The 25,708-nt window shown below is 45.4% G+C and overlaps 1 protein-coding gene across 1 annotated transcript in view; it reads left to right on the top strand.

The window, feature by feature from the left end:
- Positions 1–25,708, top strand: part of EXOC4 (exocyst complex component 4) — a 679,809-nt gene that overhangs the window by 551,703 nt on the left and 102,398 nt on the right. Inside the window, exon 13 of the mRNA XM_037049172.1 lies at positions 4,593–4,748. Coding sequence (XP_036905067.1) covers positions 4,593–4,748 — 156 coding nt within the window. The remainder of the gene's footprint in view (positions 1–4,592; positions 4,749–25,708) is intronic.

Below are 25,708 nucleotides of genomic sequence, written 5' to 3'. Positions count from 1 at the left end.
CCCAAACTGTTCACTGCACCCTAGGCGAACGTGAGCCCAAACGGAAGGGTTCACAGAGGTCTAGAGGGTGGAGGGCGGGGTTAGGGGTGGGCTTCTGACTCTCCAAAGCAGAACTTGACCTGGGTGTGTGGGTAGAAGAGGCATTGAGCCACCCAGCCAAAGATCTTTCTAGAAATAGACACCAAAATTTAAATCGTATATAATCTCCACATGTCACAAAGTATTCTCTTTTGATTTAACACACTTCCTATAGCTTACAGGACCCTCAAAGTCAGCAGATAGGGCAGATGTGATTGACAGGCCATAGTTCGCCCCATGTGTCCTCCAGGACAGGTTCTACTTGTGAAGTTCCTGGTGAGGCAAAAGGAGGGTTTTCCTTCGGCTGTTTTCCAAAGGGAGAGATTATGGAGGGCGGACGTAGTCAGCAGATTCTTCACAGAGCAAGGGAGACTCGAGGGGACGGTCCACCCACAGGCCACCCAGGAACAAGTGTGAACGGAAGGCTTGGCAGCCAGCACTCCTTGGCACGTGTGTTTTGCGAGTCTGGGCCTTTTTGTGTCGGGGTTTTTCCAGAGGGTGGGGGCACACCTGTGTTCGTTATTCTGATTTTTATTGAATTCTGAGAGGTATGATGAGAGCCTGGTAGAGCGATCTGTAATTTGGCCAAAATGCCAAAAGGCTTGATGGTTCACCCAAGTCATTTAGTGCGGAGAGGAAGTCAAGGAAACCACTCGGTCGGTTTTAGTTTAATGTGTCACCTGGACTCCTGAAATGGAAATGGGCCTGCTTCTGCCTCCAGTCCAGTTTTCGCAGACTTCGCCAACGCAGGGGTTGTGCTAGCCACTGCAGGCACAAACACTGGGGAGAAAGCAACTCCGTCCTCAGAGCACCCCTCATTCAGGGTGGGGTCCCAAACTGGGAAGAAGTGTGGCAGTACCCGTGAGAGCAGAGGCCATGCTTGAGGAAGCGGTTCTCATCCTTGACTTCACAATGGGAGCTTTAAAAAATTCTGATGCCTGGGTCCCGCCCTCTGAGAGTCTTATTTGGTCTTGGGTATGACCTGGGCATCTGGTTTTTCTTAAACGCACCCCAAATTATCCCAATGTGCAGTCAAGATACAAAACCTCCGGTATAAGGGTGATGAAGCACAAAAGAGAGGACTCAGCTGTCCTAGGGGAAGAGCCAGGGTAACTCTTGATGAATGGGGCTTGCAGAAGAAAAGAACAGTGGGCCAGTAAACCAACGTTTTTGCCGGTTCGAATCCTAGTCAGGGCACATGCCTGGGTTGCGGGCCAGGTCCCTGGAGAAGGGCCCCAAGAGACAACCACATGTTGATGTTTCTCTCCCTCCCTTCCTCCCTCTCTTCCCCTCTCTCTAAAAATAAATAAAATATTTTTTAAAGAGAAAAAAAAACAGAGCAGACAGTGTAAGAAAGCTATTATGAGAAAGGAAGGAAAATGCAACAAGCAGAACATCTGACACCCAAAGAACCACCACAAAACAGAGAGCCCTGGGAAAGGAGCTGGAAAACTGCTGTTTTTAAATATTCAAAGAGGTGAAGGAATAGAATCCATAATACAAGAACAGGACATTCACAAGTAGATTTGTAAAAGAGCTAAGTAGAAAACATGGCAATGAAAAATATGTCAACTGAAAATTTTTCAAAAACCAACGGGTGGGTTAAATTATAGCACACATCCTGGAGAGAGGTTTCCTGAATTAAAAAGAAAAAAAACCTAAATGTTTTAATTAATTCAAGCAGTCACCATTCAGACCAAAATATATTGACTTTTATCTTTAATTTGTATCTTAGTGTTTCCTTTGACAGGCCAAAAGGGACTGGGAAAACTTTAAATTGTTTGCAGTGTTTGAGGTTAGTTTTAGCAAAAGGTCTGAAGGATAAAGGAATTCAAAACTTAGAAAAAAAGTGAGAGGTAAGCGAGTGAAGTCATTCAGTGCAGGTCCCATGTTTGGTGACAGTGCCTTCGAAGGAAGGAGAGGAGGGTCACCAGAGAGGTCCACTCACCCATTCATTCATTTTTTGAAGAAAACCCCAGGGTTGGAGAGTAGAGAGAGATGCAGTCGTCCTCTGGTGTCTGCAGGGAATGCGCTTTTAGGCCCGCAGTGGGCTCCAGACACCATGGGTGGTACCCGACCCAGAATGCGCTGTTTCTCCCTGCACACATGTACCTGTGATGGAGTTTCATTTCTAAGTTCGGCACGGCTAGAAATTAACAACAATGAGTAATGATACAACAGAACAATATAGCCCAAACCTACCCCTGAATCTGTGGAACGGCTGTTCCTGGCAGTAAATGGCCCGGTGTCACTCATTTCAGGGGAGCCCTTGTGGAAGTCTGCATACAGGCTTGATGCTTCCTGACACGGCACGCTGCCAGTGGGAACATGTATTGGTGGCAAACTTCCTGTCTCTTCCACCTTAACTGAGCACCTACCATGTACTGTGGCTGTATCTGTTACAGTTTGAGGTGTGACAGCAAAACTGGCATAGATTTCTTTTTTTTTCTTTGTTCACAATTTCAAAGATAGAAGAGTCCTTCTTAGTGCAGATCTTAGCAACCTTAGGATATAATTTTTCCCTTTCAGTACTAAGTTGAGAACTTCCTTTTCACTTAGAAGAAGTACTTAATGGCTTCTCTCTGGCATATCTGAATTGCCAGCCTCTCTTCTCTTGCACTTTACAGCACTTATTAAGTAAAATCAGGGTCCCTTAGACAGTCGATCTGACAGTGGAGACAGCTCGCAGTGACCAGTGGGAGTGTCTGTGGTGTGGGGACGCCGGATGGAGGGACGAGTCACATCATCCCACTCAGAACAGTGTGTGGTTTTCAAACTTATGAATTTTTTATTTCTGGACTTTCCATTTAATGTTTTCAGACCACTATTGACTGCAGGTAACTGAAACCATGGAAAGCTAACCCATGGTTAAGTGGGGGGGGGCTATTATGTAAAGGAAAATAAGGGGATAATCAGGAGGAGAAATGATCCCCAAAAGCCTAGGTAGAGAGGTTACTGGAAGTGACTGAGGATGAAACAGATTCGCACATACTTCCGTGGGAGGTCTGAGGCGGAATGTTTGAAAGTATGTGACAAGGTCCCCTCCTTTCTCTGTCACATAGGAAGACGTGGGGTAAGCAACGAGGGGGCAAACGAAGGGCAAAGATTTTAGAAACAGCCATCGAGGGAAATGGGAGAGGAAGTTGGTCAGAGATGGGCAAAAAGAAGGCCAAGAGCATGGAGGGTCCGTCAGCATTGCTCATCCCAAATTCGAGGCGGCACCATTCCGCACCAGTGCCCCCAGCGCCCCGAGTGTAAAGGTGTAAAAGGCGGACGGCGGGGCTGGTCGCTGAGTACTTCCGAGATGATGCAGGAAGATAACAAGGGGAAAGGGGAGTCGAAGGTACAAGTGTGAGTAGTTTGAGAATTACTATCGCCAACCACGGTTCCTGTTAGAAATCTTTGGCTTATAGTGAGAAGAACTCTAGAAATCGACGATGGTTCTCTTATGATTCTGGCGCATTTTCAGAGAACCAGGGCAATATTGCCCCCTACGACGTGAGACAGGGTACCCCAAGTCAGGTTGTCCTGAGTCAAGGTTTTCAGTTTCAACCTCTTGTTCACAAACGTCAAACGTCAAACCTCCTGGGGGCGGGGGGGGGCGGGCTTTTGTCACGTGTGCATGCACATGCAGCGCACTCGTACTGCGCGTTAGAGCTGCGGAACGCCCTCCCATACAACCCCATCCCAGAATCTGTCCCTCCTGGGGTGGAGCCTTGTCAGCTTCAGAGGGGGAGCCGGCTCATTAGCACTTCCTTCATAAATAGCTGTCACTGCTGTCACCTAGAATTGCTGATGAAGATTGTCAGAACATTCACATTGGCTGTAGGGACAGAAATGGTGAATAGAAACAGCTTTTTAAGCCCATTGGAATCGAACATTACAGGCGGCTGCACAGGTACTTTCTGGTCAGAGCAGGGGCATGGCTGGCCCACGGGCCCTCTCAGAGGACGTGGAACCTGTCATCTCTAGGTCACTAGTCACAGCCCACTGCAGCGAGCAGTCCTCAAAGGCTCTCTGCCTGACATCAGGGCCAGAAGGTTCCTCTATGATGGCAGATTGGCTTTGAGTACCAGGGTGTCTGTAGTTCAAAACGTAACTTCAAGTAGAACGAATTGGTAATTTAAGCCAAGAAGTCGAAGGACAACCGTTGTGACGCTCTGTCCGCTTTCCGGTGCTGCCTGTGTTGTGTTTAGTGATAGCATTCTTTTACTTGGCTAGTCCACCTTATTTGTTTAGGATCTCTCTTGAAAGATCCCTCCAAAACTTTCTCACATACGCTTTTGTTAGTTTTCATGATTACTCAACAATGAAGAACCTAAGAATGAAACCTTGAAATGATTGTCCCAGGAAAGTGGCCTATTGTGTGTCGCTGCCCCCAACCCAGATAGTGGGTCATGCTGACCAGAGAGAGGGGCGAGGTGTCTTTTCTGGGCAGCAGAAGTAGACAAAGAGCACGGACCGGAGGTTAAGCAGCGTGCTGACGCGTCTCTCTGTTCTGCCGGTGTGTTTAGGGGCATTGTCCAGTCGGAGGAAAAGCTTGTCATCAGTGCGTCTTGGGCGAAAGACGACGATATCAGCAGACTGCTCAAATCTCTGCCAAACTGGATGAACATGGCTCAGCCCAAACAGCTACGGCCGAAGAGGGAAGACGAGGAAGATCTCATAAGGTACAGGTTTATTTTCTGAGTCGTGCTAAACATCAGGAGGACAAACATCTGTTTGGCTAATTCCTTCTTATGTGAAATTTTGGCCAATCCTAAATCTCAGGTGGCAATTAACTGGACTTGGTAAAGTCTGTTTCCATGCTAAAGTGCCTCATTTCCCTGCAAGTGCGCGTTTTGCTCAAAACTTTAGAAGGCAGAAAATGATAGGCATTCCGTTTGGAGCGAGCTAAACGCAGTTAAAATTCCTTTCAGCTCTGGCTGTTGTGGCTCAGATGGTTGGATCCTCGTCCCGTAGACCAAAAGTTCATTGGTTCGATTCCTGGTCAGGGCACATACCCAGGTAGCAGGTTCAACCCCCGCTCAGGGTGCATATGAGAAGGCGATCAGTTGATGCTTCTCTCTCACATCTGTGTTTCTCTCTCTCTCTGTCTAATTCTGTCCCCCTTCCTCTCTCTATAAAAGTAGTGAAAAAAGTCCTCAGGGAGGATATATATGTGTGTATGCATGTATATGTATGTGTGTATACATGTGTGTATGTAATCTCTTGTGTGTATACACATGTATATTTGTATATATTACATGCATGTGTCTGTGTGTAATCTCTTTCAATTTGTAATTGGATCGGTTGGTTGATTCTCCCCTCCTAGGGGACAAATACAATTTGTTCATTCACTCACTCACTCAGCAAAGCCGTTCGACCTTATTCTGTACCATGCCTTGGACATATGGCAGTTGGTAAGAATTAAGTTTGTGCCCACAGAGAGTGTGTTGCAGTTGTTCTCAGCATGTTCTTTCGTTCATAGAACCATCCATTGAACTTCCCAGAAAAACAAATGTGCTTCCATGGCTGTTCATATTTTTTGTATTACCTCTGTTTTATGCTTGTTTTGACAAAAATAAGGTCTCTTTTTCAGCTTTATCACTCAGTGTTTACCTGTGTGCACTGTAAATCATTTACTTAGGGACCAATTGGGTGAAGCCGTGCACTTTCACATGCCGGGCTCGCCGCAGTGACACACTCCCCCGCTTTGTAAAGTTGGGGAATAAGTGGGGGTAATTCATCGTCACGTTAAAATCAAGCTTATTCTTACTGGGGTTTTTTGCCTATCCAAGTATATAAATAAATAGTACAAATAAAATGAGATCAAAGCACTTTAAAGAAGCAAAGACCAAAAAGGGAATCAAAGAAGTAATGGCCAATTTAGCATCAAACTGCTGGGGCCCATCTCTTTCTCAGAACGAAGGCTGCAAGTATCGATGACTTCGGGTCGCTCCCACAGTTAACCATCTTTATATGCCGTATTTTACCAACATTTTTTTCCTCTTAAATGATTTGAGAGAGAGAGAGGAAGGGGGGAGGGGGAGGGGGGAGAGACACAGACAGACAGAGGGGCATTGATTTGTTCCACTTATTTATGCATTCATTGGTTGATTCTTGTATGTGCCCGGACCTGGGATCAAACCCACAACCTTGGAGTATCAAGAACGGAGCCCTATCCATCTGAGCTACCCTGCCATGGGGTAGCTCCATTAAATTTCAACATTCTATTATAAAAATAATGCTAAAATTAAATTTCAACATTCTATTGTAAAAATTTGCTGTAGTGCTATTTAAAACTTTCTTAAATTGTGGTACTCAAAAATTCACCAGTAATTTAACCTAAATCCTTCTTATGTATCTTTTTCTTTCTCATTATTTATATTTTCCCAGAGAAACTTGTCAACTAGTTACTTTGGTATAAGAAAACTATATAATTTACTTTTCAAATGAATAGACTTTATTTTGGGAGAAGCAATTTTAGGCTTATGAAAAATTTCTCTAAAACCACAGATTCCCCATATATCCCCTCACCCCCCCCCCGATTTCCTGTTTTTAACACTAGTGTGAGTGGGTGTTACAGCTGATACACGCACATGATTATTGACTGCGGTCTGGAGTTCACACTGGGGTCCACTCTTGTTGTGCACTCTGTGGGTTTCGACAGATGTGTAAGAATCTTATCCACCATGACAGTGTCAGTCAAAATCATAGTTTTACTGCCCTCAACTTCCTCTGTTTCTCCTAGTCTTTCCTCCCTTCCTCTGCCTGAAACCCTGGCAGTCACTGATTTTTATTGTTACTTTGTTACTGTCTCCATGGTTTCGTCTTTTCCAGAATGTTATGTAATTGGAATCATACAGTATGTACCCTCTTCAGATTGTCTTCTTTGGCTTTGCAATATGCACGAAAGTTTCCTCCATGTCTTTTGGTGACTTGATTGCTTTTTTTTTAATTTCTGAATGTTTCATTGTGTCAATGTCTCATAGTTTATTTATCCATTCACCTATTGATAAAGTTGCTATAAACATTCATGTGCAGGTTTTGGTGTGGGTCTGAGTTTCCACTCACTTGTGTACATACCAAGAACACAGTTGCTAGGTCGCACGGTAGGAGTATGTTTAGTTCTGTAAGAAGCTGCCACGGTGCCTTCAAAGCGGCGGCACCACGGTGCATTCCCACTTGCAGTGACGGAGAGTTTTTGGTGCTGCACACGCTCGATACTGTCTCGTATCATCAGTGCTCTGCTCTTGGTCCATTCTATTGGGTGTGCTGTGGTGCCTGTCTAGTTTTGATCTTCATAATGACATATGTTGAGCATCTCTCCATACGCCTATATTATACCTCTGTGTGTGCATATATATATATATATATTTTAGGTGAGATATCTGTTCAGATCTTCTGGCCATTTTTTTAATCAGCCTATATGTTGTATTGTGTTTGGGTTTTAAGAATTCTTTGTATATGTTAGTGGTGGTCCTGGACCACTTCAAACTAATCCAAGTCCACTCTCAAACACCACCATACCATGTCCTGGGGAGTGCAAGTACCTTAGGACAGTCTTCCCAGCTCCTCCCTCCCATTCCTTATGACGTTGCCCTCATTCATTTCATTTATTCATAAGCTCTCATTACTGCATACAGTGTTGTTTTTATTTTGAACAAACTGTTACCTGTTGATCAGTTAACAGTAAGAGAAATAAAAGGTTATAATTTCCTGTATTTTTTTCTTCTGTCGTGCTCTTTCTTTCTTGATACAGGTCCACACTCCCAACCAATATCATTATCCTTTTCCCTGATGTTAATGTTAAATTAACATCCATGTTAATTTCTTTTAACATTTCCCGTGAGGCAGGTCTGCTGGTGACAGATGCCTTTGATTTTTGTTTGTCAGAGAAAGACTTTATTTCGCCCTCACTTTTAAAGGATAATTTCTAGGTCGGCAATTTTTTTTCTTTTAATACCTTAAATATTTCACTTCAGTCTTTTTACTTCCATAGTTTTTGAAGAGAAGTCTAATGTAATTTTTATTCTTGTTCTTCTTTAGTTAAGGTGATTTTTCCCTGTGGCTTCCTTCAAGGTTTTTTTGTTTGCTTGTTTGGATTTTGCACCACTCGAGTACTGTATGCCTGGATATATATTTTTTGGTGTTTTTCATATTCACTGTTCTCTGAGCTTCCCAGATCTACAGTTTGGTGATATCGTGGGTTTGGGGAAATTCTCAATCATTGTTGCTTCAGTAGCAATTACGTTTTTTTTTAATCCTCCTCCTTCTGGTATTCACATTATACCTTCTGTAAGTTTTCACAGTTCTTGGATATTTTGTTCTGTCTCTCCACTCTTTATTTTTTCCTCTTTGGATTTCATATTTGAAGTTTCTATTGACAATTCTTCAAGCTCACTAGTTCTTTCCTTAGTTACGTCCAGACTGTTGGTAAACCAAACAAAGGCATTCCTCATGTCTGTTGGGGTGTTTTTGATTGTTGGCATTTCCAGAGTGTCCATCTCTTCACTCACATTACCTATAGTTTACTTTCTATTGAATATATATTACGGATGTGCACCTATCTAAGACACAGCTTGGTAAATTTTCACACTTTTTGTCATGTAACCAGTACCTAGATCAAGAAACAATAATACCACCAAGGAACCTTTTTATGTTTCCTTCCAGTCACTGCTTGCCTCTCCAGTATCTGAGTTCTAAACGCATAGATTACTGCGCTCTGTTGTTGGATTCTACATAAAATGAATCATGCAGCTGTGTATTTTCTTCCGACTGGCTCCATTTGTTTCATGTTATATTGGTGAGATTCGTCAATATTGTTATGTAGAAGTTCATATTGCTCTGGAGTCTATGGAATACAATATAGTATTCCGTTGTGTGAATACACCATGTTTTTTATGTTATTTGTTTGTGTAAGTATGTGTATGTATTTATTCATTCATTCTACTGCTTATGGGCACCTGGCTAGTTTCTAGTTTGGAACTATCTTTGTATAGTGCTGAAATGAATATTCTCTGTGTCTTTTGGTAACCATTATGACTATTTCTATTGGTTATGTTATATAAGTAGGATCGCTGGTTCTTGGGCTGTGCGCGTATGTTAATTTTAGTCCACGTTCCCAAACGGCTTTCCAGAGTGGTGGTGAGAGTTTGCGTCCTCATAGTAGTGTGTGAGAGACCTCTGTTTCATCCACAGCTCCTCTATACTTGGTGTTTTCCATCTTTTTAATTGTAGTCATACCATAGGTTTGTAGAGGTGTCTCTTGCTGGTTTTAACATGCATCTCTCTCATGATTAAGGAAGTTGGGCAACTTTTAATGTATTTTCATTTATTTACTGACCATTTGAATATCTTATAACATATTCATTCAAATCTATGACTCAGCCTTGCTGGTGTGTGGGATGGCACTCCACCCAGCTGAGCCACCTGGCCAGGGATGTAGGGATCCTTTAGATGGATATACCTTTTTTTAAGATAGGTAGATAGATAAATACATACGTGGATGGGTGTCATCTTCTCCCACTTTACAAGTTATATTTTTACTATCTGCATGGTGTCTTTTAATATACAGACTTTTAAACTTATAATAAGTCGAATTTGCTATTTACTTAATGGATAGGACATTTTGTATCCTATTTAGAAATTCTGGTGTATACCAAAGTCACAGAGATGTTTTTCTTTAAAACCTTTATGGTGCTGAATATATATTTCCCCAACATCTAAGATAAATTATAAACTCCTAAATTTTTATTTTCTATCCCTGTTCTCTACACACCCCCTTAATTTAGGTCGCATTGTCATGGCGATAATAGCAGAGAGCAACCTCAGGACTTTTTTTCTATCGAGAGGCAGAGTGATCGAGACATCGATGCGTTAGAGCCTCGTGTGAGGACAATGGAATGGGCCTCAGGACCGAGGTCGGGCCCCACAGCCGTGCTCTTTCTTGCTCTCACCACCACACTGTCCTGCCGCCAGAGCCGAGTGGTGTCTGGTTGAGCACACTCCCGATCCTGCTCGTTAAGAGTACTCGTTCAGTTATATCCCAGCTTTAATAGTTGTGTTGGGCGTAGCTTCTAGAGGATGAATTGGTTTTTTCCCTCAATGTTTTTTGTGTTACTTTAAATCAGCGTCTTGCTTCTATCATTCCTCAGTTTATTTTGCTGTCCCGCCTTAGCTGTATTCTGTGCTTGCAGAGAGATTTTCAATCAGTTTTATTAGCTCTCTTCGATGGCTTACACTTGAAGAAGAGAGTTTCTAGCCCTGTCCCCAAAGAGAGCATGCTGATCTAAAGAGATGAACCTTCATGTGCTACTTTTGTGCTGGTGGTTTAGAAGAGTGAGAATTAAGTTCCTGCCTTTCCTTACTCTTGTCTTGCCCACTTAATTGTATCCCTTTGGCTCTTAAACTTAAAGGAAAAACGGCCCTGGCAGGGCAGCTCAGTTGGTTGGAGCATAGTCCTGTGCACCAGAAAGGTCTCCGGTTCCATCCCCAGTTGGGGCACGTGTGGGAGGCAGCCGTTCGATGGCTCTCTCACATCGATGTCTCTCCCGCCTCCTCTCTCTCTAGAATCAATAAGCATATCCTCAGGTGGGGATTTTTTAAAAGTTGAGGAAAAACAAATACACATTTTTTAAAAATGTTGGTGCCCTGGCTGGTGTAGCTCAGTGGATTGAGCACAGGCCTGCGAACCAGAGGATCGCAGTTCGATTCCCAGTCAGGGCACATGCCTGGGTTGCAGGCTGGTTCCCTGCAGGCCAACTCCCAGCACAGGACACTCGAAAGGCAACCATACATTGATGTTTCTCTCCCTCTCTCCTTCCCCCCTAAAGATAAAATCATAAAAAACTAAAAATAAAAAAGACCGAGTCCAGCCAGGACAGTGGGAGGACTTGGTCAAAAAAAAATGTTGGTGAATTATAATATACATGAAGTAAAGTATAATCTCAGTGTAGAACTCAGTGAACTATTATGTGTGATTACACCCAGTAACCACCCCCTAGATCAACATAGAGAACTTTCCCAGCGCCCAGAAGGCCTGCCCTCCGGGTAACCACTGTTCTTTTATCTCCATGGTTTAGTTTTGACTGTCCTCCACTTTTAATAAATTTAACCATAGTGTCTGGTTTATTTTGCTGGACAGGGTGCCCGAGAGATTGTCCACGTTTCTGCGTGTAGACATGATTTGCAACCCAATTACATTTGCTTTAACAGAAGAAAAATAATTTTGTAGGCCTGTTTTGTTTTGTGTGTGATTGATTCTTTCCTCTTAATCTGTTACATTCTCTATCCTGATTAGAAGTTGAAAGCAAAGGTAAGTGGTAGAGAAGTCTTCATTGATATTCCAACGTGGTAGCGGTGACAGAGAGCCTTGATTTCACACATTAGAGCACCATAGAGCATGGCGCGAGCCAGAAGACTGAACAGTCACACTCTCCTCCTATAATTAGTTTTTAAAGCTTAGAGGGCTATTTGGCAGATGGATGAATATAGAATCCAGTGCCCTTTGCATTGAATAAAGGTTATGTTCCCTTCATTACTAAATGGGGCCTTTTCCTATTCTTATGTTTTAACTAAAAAATAAAGTGAATTATTTCCAGGCTTAACTTTGAATAGAGGGGGGGGGAATATAGATCAAGCCAGGTCCTTAATAGGAAAAAAAATAGCAAATACCCTTTTGTTCCCAGGTAGCTGAAAGCGGGCTTTCTTCTAGCCCATTGTCTTTGCACCTGTCGTGTGTGTGTGTGTGTGTGTGTGTGTGTGTGTGTGTGTGTTTATCCTTTTGAGATCAATGAATATCCACTGATAAAAGCAGTTCTGCTTTCTGGGGTAATTAACAGAAGTGGTAGGTGCAGGGAGAAGAAGAGAGGGTGGGTTGGGGTTCTCTAGGAGTTGGGAGCTATGTGTTTTAGAAACACCGTCCTAAAAAAACCTTGTAGCCCCCTTTCACACAGGACCCCGGAGTGAAAAAAAGGATAAGAATCATTTCTCTAGAGGCAGGTTTGAAAATCCGTGAGTGGATAGATGGGACTGGCAGGCCTAGGGCCAGAGTTTTCCGGGGATACAAGTGAAAAAACACGGCTGTGAATACATGAAACAGAGTTTATTTTTGTATTATTGCTTATTAACCATTGCATTATTTATTGTATTTATTCATTACTGTAAACCTATTTTTGCCCACCCTGTATATAAAACCTACAAGTCAGTATTGAGCTCTAGGACACAGAGACAGGAACAATAACGAATGAAGTTTCTGGAAAGATGTGTCATCTATTTCAGCAGTTCCAACAATCCGAGTCAACTTGTGCCTGGCACTGTTGAGCGACCTGATGAGATTTCAGGTACTATTATGCCCGTTCAAGAGATGAGGAAGCTGAGGTGCAGAGAAATTGAGTGACTTCCCCACATTCACAGAGCCACGAAATGATGTAGCTGGTTGAGCCCCGGTGGTCTGGCTCCCAGAACTACTCTGCCATCATCACCCAGCCTCAAAATGGGTCAGGAGTTTGAATTTTTTAGAAGTTTGAATTATTACTTTATTTTTAATGGTTATCGTAATCTTGACTGGTACTCTAATGATTTTCTACTAATGCCATAAAAACTTATCATCCAGGTGCTTTTACTCCCGATTCAGTGTGTTATCATTACCATTCATTGTATTCTGTTTCATGGATTACATTGTTGTGGGTTTCCTCCCTTTCAGTCACAAGATGGTAGCAGAATATCCACCTGTTGGGGGGCGCAATAGATTGAAACCAAGAATGTAGATGCTTTAAAACTGATTGCCTGATTTTTCCTTGGAGTTTTATGTTAGCCTAACCAAAGAAAGTAATCATTAGTGAAAGGGGAAAGAAGATAATACAAAGGGAATGAAAATACAGAAATCGTGAAACAAATTATGCGGGTTTCAGCTAGACTGTGCTGAAGTCCTGAATAGAAAAGAGAGATAAAGGACCAACCAGAGTAAAAGCAAAAGCAGGTTTGCACTTACACCCTCCTACCATGGAATCCTCAGTGAATGCTGAATGAGGGAAACCAAGTCGAGATCCAGAGGACCACTCGCTCTTCCAGTGAAAGGATGAAAGGTAAAGAGTGGTGAACCAGTGCCTTCAGTGCCCCCCCTAAAAGTGGTGTCTCTGGTCACGTGTCCCTTTTACAAACTCACAGGCCTGTGTTCTGGTCCTCCGCGCTCGGGTTTGCGGTTTGCCCTTGGCCGGTCTGGACACCTCCCCAGCAGAAATCTAGTGGGCCTAGGGGTGTATTTAGGTGTAAACAGGGAATGAAGAAAGTAGAGCGTGCATTTTCAGAAAAACTCCACTTGGAAATTTAAAAGGTTCTCAAAACAAGCTAAGCAACAGCTGTTAAGAGGTTCTAAATCGCTGTAGCTGTTGAAGAGTCTGCAGATACGTTTGACTGAAGAAACGAGTGGAAGACCCGCTGCAGGAAGAAACCGACTCCAGCAGCCTGAGCGAGATGTTGGCTGGCATGGGGACAGTTAGTCACCATCTCTGCGTGTTTGGTGTCACTCACCCATGTAATTATAAAAGGAAGGAGGAATCAGAAAGCGTGAGTATATTAAGTGCCAGGGTAGAACATGCTTGGTTGAAATGGTCTTTTCTCCTCAGTTAAACACAACGAAGGTCGTAGGAAGATGTAGGACACTGCCAGGCCGGGCTGGGTGAGAAGCAGACTTAAATCTCAAGAGTAAACAGAAAAGACAGGTAATTAACTGGAGACCCAGCTACAAACATATCAGTTAATGTTCAAGAAGATTGAATGAGGCACTTTGTTATTATATCAAAATGATACAACTCTTGTTAGCATGATTGGCCAAAAAAAATAAAATTACCCTTAAAATCTCTCCTATACATTGCGTAAATGCTGCTCTATTTAGTTATTTGAGGACTCTAATTTAACATTTAAATGTCGCTGTGGAGTGTTTTCCACGTTTTATTTCTGTTTAATTTCAGGTCATGAAATTATTTAATATTTTCACTTAGGTATACATTTACTACCATTCCGCTTTCTCTCATTTGGTATCTTAATAAAGGAAAAATTAATCCCTCTAATTTAGGCCCCTCGGGGCTAAATTTTAGCTGTCAGCCTAAAATGTGGGGCTTTACAATGAGCTCTTCTCTTGTTGGGCCTCCTGTCTGTTTTCGTGGAATTTTCCACTGTTTTTGCGCATCGATACATTAGGGTGCTCATCTTCCTCATACCAAAAAGCGGGGTATAGAGTGTGGAGGAAAACCTGAGGCTGAATCTTGGGTTTCTGTGCCACCCTGCCCCTAATTCTCTGTGTGACTTTAGCCAGGTCCCTTCACCCCTCCATCCCCCCATCCCTGATCTGCGAATGACAACTTCTGACTCTACAGTTTACACACTGTTTTTTTTTTTGAGAGAGAGAGAGTGTGTGTGTGTTTTAACTAGCAGAGTAGGCCCTCTCTGATGTCCAATAAAGTTGTGTGTTTGTACTGGAGGTCGGAGCCCTCCGTGGAGTGGGGGCGCCTAGTGCATTCTTTCCGTGTTGTGGAAGGTGGAATGTAATTTCGCTGTTTCTTAGCTGCTCCTGAGGGGTCTAGTTTTAGTGTGTTTACACTTATGGCATATTGTTTGGCAACCAGTCATCATTCATTTGATGTCTCAGAATCACAGCCTTTGGTTTAAAGCTGTTTTTAAAAGAAAACTTGGTCAGTTCTTGGATGATTGTTATTTTCTTGAAAAACATTGTCATAAAATCAGCAGGTGCCTGTAAAGGCTCTTGAAAGCAAGTTCCTGTCATGTCAGGACTCGACATTGATAGCAAAGGTGGAGGGTTCATGAGTATTTAGCAAGTGTCCTTGCTCTGGAATTTCGGTGTTGAATGCCAGGTGTAGAGGATGTCACACAGTAGTTGCTCAGTAAATGCTTGTTGAATGCATGTACTCTGTACTCTACTACTACTTGATATAAAAGTAATAGACTTAAATAAGGGAAAGGGTAGGAAGAGTCTTAGAGAGGATGTGTCTTAGCCTGCTTGGGCTGCCATAAACTGGGTGCCTAAAAACAGAAACTCATTTCTCACAGTCCTAAAGGCTGGGAAGGCTAAGGTCAGGTGCAGTCCTCTTCCGTTCCCCATATGGGCTCTCTTCCTCACTTGAGGAGGCCTGTTTTCTTGCTGTGTCCTCAGGTCAGAGAGAAAGAGAGACCTCTCTGTCTTGTCTCTTCTTCTGTGGGTACAAATCCTATCATGTGGGCTCCCCTTGGTGACCTTACAACCTCCCAAAGGTCCCATCTTTAAATATCATCACTTTGGGGTTTCGGGGGAGGATGCATTCCAGTCTCCATAGCAAAGTACAAATACTTAACTCTCTACCTAAAGTCTGAGCTGTAGTTCTATATTAGTGATTGGAAATTAGAAATAAAAAAGCTAAATCTTCCCCTGGCTGGTGTAGCTCAGTGGATTGAATGCAGGCCTGCGAACCAGAGGATCGCGGTTCGATTCCCAGTCAGGGCACATGCCTGGGTTGTAGGCCAGTTCCCTGCAGGCCAACTCCCAGCAGGGGACGCACAAAAGGCAACCATACATTGATGTTTCTCTCCCTCCCCTCTAAAGATAAATAAATAAATAAAATCTTTTTTTTTAAAAAGCTAAATCTTTAGTGGATAGAATGCATTGTTAGTAATGCAGGCAAGAGAACAAAAGTTTTGCTGCAGGGAAGAAAAATGCTAACTTCAAACTACAACTGACAGAGAAAATGTAGAGAATTTCTCGTCCCGTGACTCAGGCAGTTCTGAGCTCCATGATTCTAACGCGTCCCGCTGATCCGCAGCAGCGCCCTCCACTCCCTCCGTTCTCCGTGGCAGGGGTGCCGCTGTGTGCAGGGTCACCAGGAGAGGCGTGAATTTACCCAAGGGTCTCTTCGAGAGGCCATTCAGACTGCACCTCTGTCAGGAATGCCACTGGGGGGCGTTCCTTTCCGGAGCCTACCTGTGCCGCTGCTGGCGGTGCTGGGTTTGACCCTCTGGGTAAGGCCAGGACTGTCTGTCCACTTTCCCAGCCCGCAGGTGCACTTATTTCCTTTTATGTTAATTAGTCATCTGTGGGGTGGTGGCTTGAGACCATGTGATTTTCCTCTTTTCTAACAACCTTTCAACCAATAACTTTAGCATTCATCGATGAACTATGAAACATTTACTAGCCGACATTCTTCTGTTAAAAAGAGCTTTTGCTCTACTTCTTCCCTTCCCTTCCTCTTCTCCCCTCCCCCTCATTCTCTTTCTCCTTTCATCTCTTCGAGGACTTTCAGTTAGTCACTGTTTGAGGCGTCATTGGAAGGAACGCTGGATGGTGAGAAGGGAGAAGGGTGGTAAATGAATCAAGAGTCTCTGCGTTGGATAATGTCGTACCCAGTGGTAACACTGGGGAGACGGGTCTCCTCTCTGTGGACACACTCCTCTCACACGGACACACTGGGTGGTCGGCGTCTCTGTGCCCTCACATCAAACCGATGTAAATGTTTGAAGACGACGGTGTTCGATTACACATATGGTCATGAGCCTGGCTGTGTGTTTTCTTTCCTATTACATGCTCGGATTAGGGTGAGCACGGCAGAGTTGGGGGCAAGTAGCTGCTTTCCTTCTCCGGGACGCCTTCGAAACAGCAGAGGGTTCCAGCATTTCTAGGACGTGATCGCACTGAACAATTCCATTCCCTTGGGTCTGTGTGTTTAACAATGTGTCGCTCCGTTACTGGCACCTCAGCTGCCGGAGCTTGACCTGGAACCATGATGAAAAGAGTGGAACAGCTCGAAGAACTAGGTGTTGGGGTTTCTTTCCTCTCAGGAACCAGCGCTCTTACACCTCCCATGGTTCCTTTGTCTTCAGAGCTCTCCAAGCTTGTTTCCTGAGCCAGGTCTGTGTCACACGTCCTGGGGCTGAAAAATGGACTTACCGCATACTGTCCCCATCAGCCCTCCACTTAGAAATTAATCTAAAAGGAAGCCCGGGCTGGCAGCCAACTACATGGGCAACGGGTCAATGTTACGCCCCTGGGTCCGGCCGAGCGCTGCTCAGGATGACTTGTGACCCAGTTGGAGCCACATGGTCATCCTCAGTGGAGGTGGCGCCCACTCAGTCGCCCTTCCCTGCAGTCATTCCTCATGTTTGGTTACGCACACACTCGTCCTTCTCTTCCCTGTCCGAGCTCTCCCGTGGTGGATTTAAGAGTTCTGTGTTCTCCCTCTCCGCACCCTCCCCACATTAACTCCTGGGTCATTTGTAGACTGTAAACGTATCAAGGAGCCAGAACAAGTATTGTTTTCCCTTAGGAGGCTCTGGTTTACTTTATTGCGAGGTAGTTGCCCATCAATCAAGCATTCTGGTCTTAAAAAAAAATAGGAAAGTGCCTGTTATTCTGACGGGGCTCCAGTCTGAGACTTAGATCTGTGTACATCCTTCCTCCTCCAGCACTCGCGACAACTGAGGAAGGTCCAGTTCCATGACTCGGAGCGGTTTTTGTGTCTTGGGTCAGGGGATGGGGTGGGGGTGCTAATTAAACCCCTAGGAGACATTAAGCTGCTGTAACCCGTGAGAGGCAGTAGGGCTTGCAGCCCAGCGACGTAAACTAAGAACGGATGGAGCTCTGTCCCCAGCTTTGCCACAGTGTGCGGATGAGCACGTCTCCCCTCGTGTGCCTCCGTTCCTCTATGAAACACCTGATAGGTGTTTGCTTTGGGAGACCCAGGCGAGGACCACATTCAGAAAGCTGTGCAGGCTTAACACGGGTTCTCAGACTCCGGGTCATGGCGCATTCGCAGATTATGAAATAATTCAGTGGTCTTTGAACCTGCCATAGGAGCCAGGTAGGACATGGCCCAGACAATGGTCCCTTCCTGGTAAATATCTGCTAAAGAATTAATGGCTCAATAATCAAAAGACAAATGACCCAGTTCAAAAGTTAACAAAGGGTCGGAATTGACATTCCTCTGAAGAGGATACACAAATGGTCAATAAGCACGTGAAATGATGCTCAGTGCTATTGGCCAGCAAGAAAACGCTCATCGAAACCACCGTGAGATACTAGTTCACACCCACTAGGATGACTCTACTAACAACACAAAAGAGAGATCACAAGGGCTGGAAGGATGGGGATACCTTGAACCCTCAGTACTTCTGGTGAACATGTCAAGGGACATGGCCACTTTGGAAGACAACCTGGCATTTCTCAAAGGGTTAGAGATAGTTACCATGGGGCCCAGCACTTCCACTCTGAGGTACGCGTAGCCAAAGAGATGAAGTCGTGCGTCCCCACAGAAATCCACGCGTGGATGCTCCCGGCAGCACCATTCGTAGCAGCCAAACCTGGGCACAACCCACATTTCCGTCTGCTGGCAGACAGATAACTAAAGTGTGGTGTTTCCATACGAGGGCCTAGGATTTGGTGATAAATGAAATACTGCTGCATTCTTGAACGTGGATGAACCTTGAAACCACCTTAATAAGAAGAAGTCAGTCACAAAACACAAGGTGTGGTATGATCCCATTTATATGAACAGGAATTAAATTCGAATGTCTAAAATAGGGAAATCTTTAGGGACAGAAATGAAATTAGCGGTGTCCAAGGGCTGGGATTTGGGGGTGGGGTAAGCCCAAAGTGTCATGGGCACAGACTTTCTTTTTGAGTACATGAAATCGTTCTGAATTAATTGTAGTAAGACTGCATAACTGTGTGACTATACTAAAATCCACTGAATTGCACATATTCATAGGCAAATTTTACTCAGTAAAGCTGTGAATTTAAAAAAATGCCCATGCCCAAGCCCCACCCATAACCAGTTAAATCAGAACCTCTCGCCCTAGCTGGTGTAGCTCAGTGGATTGAGCACGGGTCTGTGAAACAAAGAGTCGCCGGTTCGATTCCCAGTCAGGGCACATGCCTGGGTTGCAGGCCAGGTCCCCAGTAGGGGACACATGAGAGACAACCACACATTGATGTTTCTCTCCCACTCGGTCTCCTTCCCTTCCCCTCTCTCTAAAAATAAATAAAAAGAAAATTTTAAAAATAAAATTAAAAAAAAGAACCTCTGCAAGTGAAGTTTGGCATCAGGTATTTTGTTTGTTTTCCTGGCGAAGCTTTTAACATATAGCCCCGGTGAGAATGACTGGTTTAGACCACCTGCCAGGCCCCTTCTGAGTGCCAGAATGCCTGAGTCGGCATGTCTGGTGTTCTGCACCTGTCCCAGCCAGCACACCGGCTTAGAAGCACTGGGGCAGAGCTGGCAGTCCCCCTACACACGCCATAATGACAATCATAATTTGTTCCTCTGGCCGTCATCTCTGAGTGGGTAGGAACCTGGAAACTCCGATTTCCCAGCAACTGGGGGAAATCATGAATATTTTTTAAGACCCAGGCAGATCCTAGGAGAAAAGTTGCTGGTGTTTCATATATTCACCTCGATTCCAAAGAGCACCCTGGGAACCAGCCCCCCTAACTTGCTCCCAGCCCTGCCTCTGCACAGAGCTGTAGGCTGCCCAGCCTCATCGTACCAGTCAGGAGCATCGCAAGTTCCTGGATGGTAGAAAAGCAGGAGGCAAAGAAAGCAAATGAAAAGCCCCGGCTGGTGTAGCTCAGTGGATTGAGCGCGGGCCTGCAATTCAGACGATCTCGGTTCAATTCCCAGTCAGGGCACAGGCCTGGGTTGCAGGCCAGTTCCCTGCAGGCCAACTCCCAGCAGGGGACGCACGAAAGGCAACCATACATTGATGTTTCTCTCCCTCTCTCCTTCCCTTCCCCTCTAAAGATAAATAAATAAAATCTTTTTAAAAAATTTTTTAAAAAAGTCAGTGAAGGAGCAGGGAGTCTCTCTCAAGCTTTCCCTTCATAAAAAAAAAAAAAAGAAGAAGAAGAAAGCAAATGAAAAACCCTTGATTGTGATTATTGAAGGAGGCGACTTTCCAAACAGGATCCCTTACGAAGTATGAAAAACAGCTGCTCACATGAGAGTGTGCGGTGAAATGCACGTGCACGGACACCATCAAGGGGGAGACTTGGTGAGAATCTCAGCCCTTTCCAGGACAAAGCTGAGGTTTAATCACGGTAACTAGATTATTTTATTTCTTCCTGTTTACAGAGGTTTAGCGAAGATCATTCTAGAAAAACAGGTGTTGAAAACCTGATGAAAGAACCCATCAGGACCGTGCCACCCCCATTACTTCTGACACAGGCAGACTGGACAGGTTTGACAGTGTTGGAGGTGGAGTGGCTGTGAGCGCCCGAGTGATGAATGGCCGTGTCACTGTCACATCTCACAGGACTGAGCTGGTATCGTTACAGACCTGGGTGAGGTGGCCTGGCCTTTGTATAACCTTCATCGGTGTAGGCTCCGACAGACAACGGCCGAGTGGGCCTTACAGGTCACCTTGACACAGCTGGGCTTCACTCCCTGTACAACTTCTGGAACTAACTAATCCCCGTGCCAAAAAATCGACTCCCATTTCCAGGAGCGCTGACTGTGGTCAGACATCATCCATAGGTCTTGTAGAGACCAGGGTCTAACGGGGAAAACAGAAACCCCTTCTAGTAGTTCCTTCAGAGGGAATTGGACGTGGGGAACTGGGTACTCGGATTACGGGGATCTGAGCGGCACACGGGACGTTAAGATAACCCATAGCTTATAAACAGCAGAAGGCCACCATCCCCCTCAGCTGGAATACAGTGGAGGGAAGGATCTAGAAGAGGGGAACCGAAGGGAGAGGGGCACAGTAGGGACTAGGCCGAGCCAGGGGAGCGGAGCATTGCTTGCTGGAGGCTTCTCCGGGAGGCGGGCGAAAGGGAGGCGTGCCCGGCTTCTCTTCTCCCTTTGCCCTTTGGTGTCCCACCAGGGACGGGCTGCTGGGATCAGCTCCCCCTGCCCCCAGTACAGGTCAGAGCAGGCGGGTGTAGAGGAACGAGTCTGAGGGCAGACAGGCCCAGGACTTTGGGGGTCCACCCTTTTGTCATTCTGTATCCATCCTCACCCTTATACCCATGTTTTAAGGCTTCATACTTCTGCGCAGTACAAGGTGACTATTCGTCGTCTAGAAGTACCCTGCCCACTCTCTCCAACAAGGGAGAGTCGGGCTTCTCGGTCGTCATATTCCTCTCAAGTCCAGGGTCTCCACTGTCCTCCATCCCAAGTCAGACATGCCTCCTCATAACTGGTGACCTTGGAGCTAAGCCTGAAAGTTAGTCACCACCAGCTCCTTGTGTAAAATAGTAGGGGAAATGCCAGTTCCCACCCATTAGGAGCGTCCCTGTTAATCCTGGCCCTGCTCCTGCTCTGCTCTGTTCTGGACCCTAGGAGGACCGGCCTTCAGGCCGTGTGTCCTGGGCCCAGGGCGGGGTGGGGCATGGGGGTGCTTATCTCTTAGCAGGGTTTAGCCGCAGGAAGCAGGTGATTTGGGGAGTGGGGCGAGGGGAGAGAGAGCAGTGTGTATGTTATGTGACCAAATAAGCCCAGATCTGCGAATTACTCACTTAGACACTATTTGTGATGTTTCTCTCCTAAGTGCATTTAGCCTGCTGAAAATGCAGAATTTTTTTTTTGCCTTCCTAACATTTCAGTGCATAACAGAATTATTTAAAGACTAAATGGAAACAATTTTAGGCATCTTTGGCAAAATTCTCTGAAATGCATTCTTGTCAGATAGATCTCTTTAAAGATTATGATTGTGTGGTAAAATTAAGTTAAACAGGTTTTACGCTCTCAATAAAATTCTCTCAAATGAAGTCTTTGTCAGATCAAGCTCTTTAAAGATTGTAATTAATTGTAGGTTAAAATTAAGCTGAACAGGTTTGAGATTCTTCCTCCATTTCATAGGCTCCTGTGCGAGCACGTTGGCCCACGGAGGGCGCCAGCGACCCCTCACAGGGACTCAGCAGCGCCTAAAGCGCACGCGTTTCCCAGCTGATTTCTGCTCTTGGCTGTGCCAGGTCATCTTCGGGCAATTGCTGAGTGCCTGTGTCTTCACTTCTCAACATAAGGATCATTCTGTTACCCATTTCACTCAAATATACGTAATGTCTTCTTTAAATAACATGCTTTCTTAAGAAGTAGAAGGGAAAGAGTAAGATTCAGATCAAGAAAGAAGCAGCAGCAGTGGCCCAGCAGGTAGGTGGCAGTCGGTCTGGCTTGGAGAGACCCTCTGCCGTGGACCCCGGCCGCACCTGGAGCCAGCCCGGCGCTGCAGGCCCACCCAGCCTCCCACCGATCACCCACCACCCCCCAGTTTGCTTCAAGTGACTCTAATAATGACACCCTCCCATTTCCCATGGTGCAGTTCTTCAGGTGTGCATTTCCCATTTGTGGTAGGGATTCCAGTTTTTAATTACAAAGCGAACATGTTCTTCGGAGAAAGCACAGAAAGCTTGACGCAGCACAAAGCATGATGCAGGCACATAGGTAGCGTTTGGGTATGTATTCAATCTTTCCTCAGCTCCTATAAATATGTAATTTTTCTTTTTGAATATTACATGGTACATCCAGTTTTCTAACAGCTTATTTTACTCAACTGCATATCATGGCTAAAAAATATACGGTATGCAACATTCTTCTGTGGTATCAAGGATTTTTTCTACTGTATAATTTCAAACGACTGCACACTTTCCCATAGTGTGGATATACCATCATTTATTCAATAAAGTCGAGGGTTTGGGGGAAAACCTGTAGGCTGGCAGCTAAAGCCATGCCCTCAAGGTTATTGTAACACCGAAAACCCGGCGCCAAGCACTCTGGCACTGCACATCCTGGAAGGAATGACTTTGTGAGCGGGACGGTTCTAGCTGTCAGTCATTCACTCCCGATGTCACGGTTCCTGTGCTCTCTCCAGGTTGTTAGGGGCGATTATGGATTCCTGTCAAATGAGATGTCTGCTATGTATTCAACACGGGCCGCTTGTGTTTTTCTCAGTCTATTGCTCTCCCTCCGGAGGAGGTTAAGCAAATCTCAGTGAGCCGGAGGGAAACGGGATAGGCATCTGGAAGCCACCGCAGACGTGCCCAGGGCCCTCAGACCCCCGCACAGGCAGATTAGACTTCTCCATAAATACATTTGTCTTGATTGTCACATTCCACCCAGGGTGACACCTACATGCATAAAAATGGCTCCGAGGCTGGTTTTCAAAGCTGTCTGCCTCCCCCATTGCTTTTTAAACACCTAGCTCAGAGGCATTTCTGTGTTATATCTCTCAAAGATGAGTAAGGGGCTGGGGGAGTTCACACCTAAGGACAGATTAAGAAAACCAAGTATTTACCACTTGACTGAGTGACAGCCGAGGGGAGGGTATTAGAACTGCAGGGTTCAAGTCGAGACAGAGACATAGTGTTGCTTTTCCCAGTGACTTGATTCTAGGGATATCTAATTCGGAGAAAGTTTTCCAAGGATGACATCACTTATGCTAATTAGATCATTGTGGCGGTCAGAAATTACATTTAGCTGCCAGTAGCAGAAACTCGGAATAGCTGGGGCTTAAACAAATAAGGGTTCACTTTCTGTCCTCTAAACTGAAACCAGAAGTGCACCCTCTGGGGCTGCACTGCAGCTCCGTGACGTCACCTGGGCACCTCCACCCAGCTGTCTTTGGCTCCGTTATTCTCAGTGTCGTTTTCATGCCCAAGGTCATCTGATGCCGTGGCTGCACTCCAGTAAGCCAGAAGGCAAACGAGGTGCTTGCCAACTAAGACTGCTGCAAAGGGCCTTCTTAGAAGCCCACCTACTGACTCTGGTGTTATTCATTGACCACCACGCCTGCAGGAGGGCTGGGAAATTGCATGGGGTGCTTTGTCTTGTTGTGTTTTGTTTGTAGATTGGGTCCATGTTGACCCCAACGGTATTAAGGTCCTTTCCCTGAAAAGGCATGGGGTCGTGGATACTGGATGGGCAGCTGGTGGCTTCGGCCATATTTCACCTCATGAAGGTTTTGAGAAGTCTGGACTCTGAAACACAGTGGCATTCACTATGATGTTAAAAGTTCCCCTTGGTAACGCCAGCCCTGGAGACCTAACAGACTTCCTTCTTATCACTCCTGTCTATTTTCATTTCTTCACCCACAGCATACCTCGGGTTGAAACAAAATGAACCAGCCATCTCAATATAGACCTAAGAATAATGATAGCTACAGCTTGTTAGCTTTCAGCGAGGTCCATGCACTGTGTTATGCGCTGAAGAATGGCATCTGAATGATTTGCCTGAAAATTGTGGCTAAGGATAGATGAAAAGGAGGCTAATAATTGAAGCCGAGCAGCGGCTGCATGGGGATTTATTATACTCTTTTCTCTCCTTTTGTAATTACTGAAGTTCTCCCAGTGCAGATTTTAAAAGTCGTTTCGTGAAGCCAGCACCAACACCCCCAGCTAATGACACTCAGTGAAGGGCAGCAGCATCAGACGGCAGGTTAAGTGGTGGATAGGACTCAGACCCAGGTTTGCCTGACCTTGAAGTCTGTGCCTGAACCCTTACTGTACTCAGAGGAAGTGCACTTCCCAGGCAAACAACCCAGAGCTGGTTTGAAATGCAGACTTTCGGGTCCCATGCCCGGATCTTTGACAAGCCCCTGAGACAGGCTTCTGCTACACTCAAGTTTCTGTGCTCTGTCCACAGCGCTGTGTTGTCTCCGTGGCCGTGACGTCCCCGCCTCAGTCACTCAGGACTTTCCCTGAAAAGTGTGACCTTCTGTTGAAATAAGCCTAATCACGAGTCACTACTTGGAAGCATAAACATTTAAATAAGCATGTGATTCACAGCAGCCTTTTCAACCCTGGGTGTCTGCTGTGGTGCTGGGTCCTAAATGCCTGTGTCAACTAAGCGTCACTCTGGGTATATATGTCAGCTATTGTTAATCACTGCCTGCTTGAAAGTTAATCCAGTTTGTTGTACTTCAGCAAAGCCCTTAAGTAAGGTGTTTGGAGTTTCAAAAGCCTTGGAGAGGCTTCCCAGGAAGCCCCCCGGTGCCTGTCGCCGTGCGCACCAGCAACAGCTCCGCTCACAGTCCTGCGCCTGGCTTTCCCAAGGAGACTCGACTTTCCTCCCAACATCCTCCGTCATCGTTCATCCTTGCGGCCCTCTCTCCCTCTGAAAGAAAGAGAACTGGAGGAATTGGACAACCTGACACTCCTGTGTCTTGTGGGTGAAGCAGTTAACCTTCTGAGCCTTCATATTTGCCCCTGCGCTGTGGCTGGGCTGGAGAATCTCGGGGTCCCTGCCCACCCATTCTTCTGCCACACCACGCAGCCTGACTCCTCAGGCCTGCACACATGTGGTGAAGACGCCGAGCTCTGTATGAAGTCCTCCTGATTTTACCGGGTTTCCTTTCCGAATAATGAGTGCCTGAAGGCGTCATAGTTTGCTTGCCCCCAGGCCCTTTTTAGAATAAGTGAATGAGTGAATGAATGCCTGACATCATCTCAACTGCAATCCACTTTCCTGAAGAGGCTGGGTTCCCTTTGCTTTTTGACATTTCAGAACATTTTCTAGCTGCCAGATTAACGTGGTGGTTTTATTTACCTGAACAGCTTTCAAACAGTGTATCTATTCAACACCCTAAGCTGTTTATCAGTTTCAGTAGCAGGAGACGAGGTAGGGGAGGACCCCCTGGGACCATCACTGTGTAGCTCAGGCCCATACCCGTT

This window comes from Sturnira hondurensis, unplaced genomic scaffold, assembly GCF_014824575.4.
Source record: "Sturnira hondurensis isolate 20B ecotype Veracruz unplaced genomic scaffold, ASM1482457v3 Scaffold0006437, whole genome shotgun sequence".
NCBI classification, from domain to species: Eukaryota; Metazoa; Chordata; class Mammalia; order Chiroptera; family Phyllostomidae; genus Sturnira; species Sturnira hondurensis.
Note: the sequence above shows the minus strand (reverse complement) of the source record. Positions and strands in the feature narration are given on the sequence as shown.